General features: G+C 53.7%; 1 protein-coding gene across 1 annotated transcript in view; it reads left to right on the top strand.

Annotated features, from left to right (window-relative positions):
- The first annotated feature begins 235 nt into the window (after positions 1–235).
- The window catches only part of SORL1 (sortilin related receptor 1), a 53833-nt gene continuing 53494 nt past the window's right edge, over positions 236–574 (top strand). Inside the window, exon 1 of the mRNA XM_072427020.1 lies at positions 236–356. Coding sequence (XP_072283121.1) covers positions 237–356 — 120 coding nt within the window. The 5' untranslated portion in view covers position 236. The remainder of the gene's footprint in view (positions 357–574) is intronic.

Below are 574 nucleotides of genomic sequence, written 5' to 3'. Positions count from 1 at the left end.
CCCCACATTCTGTTTTCCAATGCTCCATAACAAACTCCCGATAACACTGCCTGCCTTCTGGCTCCTCCTGTTTGGGCGGGGCGTTCTTGAAAGGGGTGGAACGAGTTGTATCTTTTCTGTGAATAAAATAAGACAGGCGGGGTTTACATTAAAGGGGCGGGTTGTGGGCGGTACTCGTATATAACAGATCTCAGTAGGGGCGGGGCGATGCTCCCGGTGGGGGCGAGGCGCCGGTGATGGTCACGTGTGATGTAAAGATGGCGGCGGTCGGGTTACTGTTGCTGCTGCTGTCGGTGCTTTCTGAAAAGGGAAGAGCGGAGCAAGGCGCGGGGCCCCCAGTGCGAGTGTACGGACAGGTAGGAGCCCCACCTTGTCTGTGTGCAGAGCGCTGTATATCAATGTCCTCCCCACCCCCCATACATAGTGCTACAAATCAGAGAAAGCTCTGCAAATCAGTGCCCCCCTCCCCCATATACATGCACTATTATTATACATTTATATAGCCCTGACATATACCGCAGTGCTGTACAGAGAACACTGAGCCAGTCCCATCAGTCTCTGTACAGAGGAGCTG

The sequence above is a fragment of the Pyxicephalus adspersus genome, chromosome 11 (genome assembly GCF_032062135.1).
Source record: "Pyxicephalus adspersus chromosome 11, UCB_Pads_2.0, whole genome shotgun sequence".
Taxonomy (NCBI): Eukaryota; Metazoa; Chordata; class Amphibia; order Anura; family Pyxicephalidae; genus Pyxicephalus; species Pyxicephalus adspersus.
The sequence above is the reverse complement of the archived record's forward strand: the minus strand, read 5'-3'. Positions and strand labels throughout refer to the sequence as shown.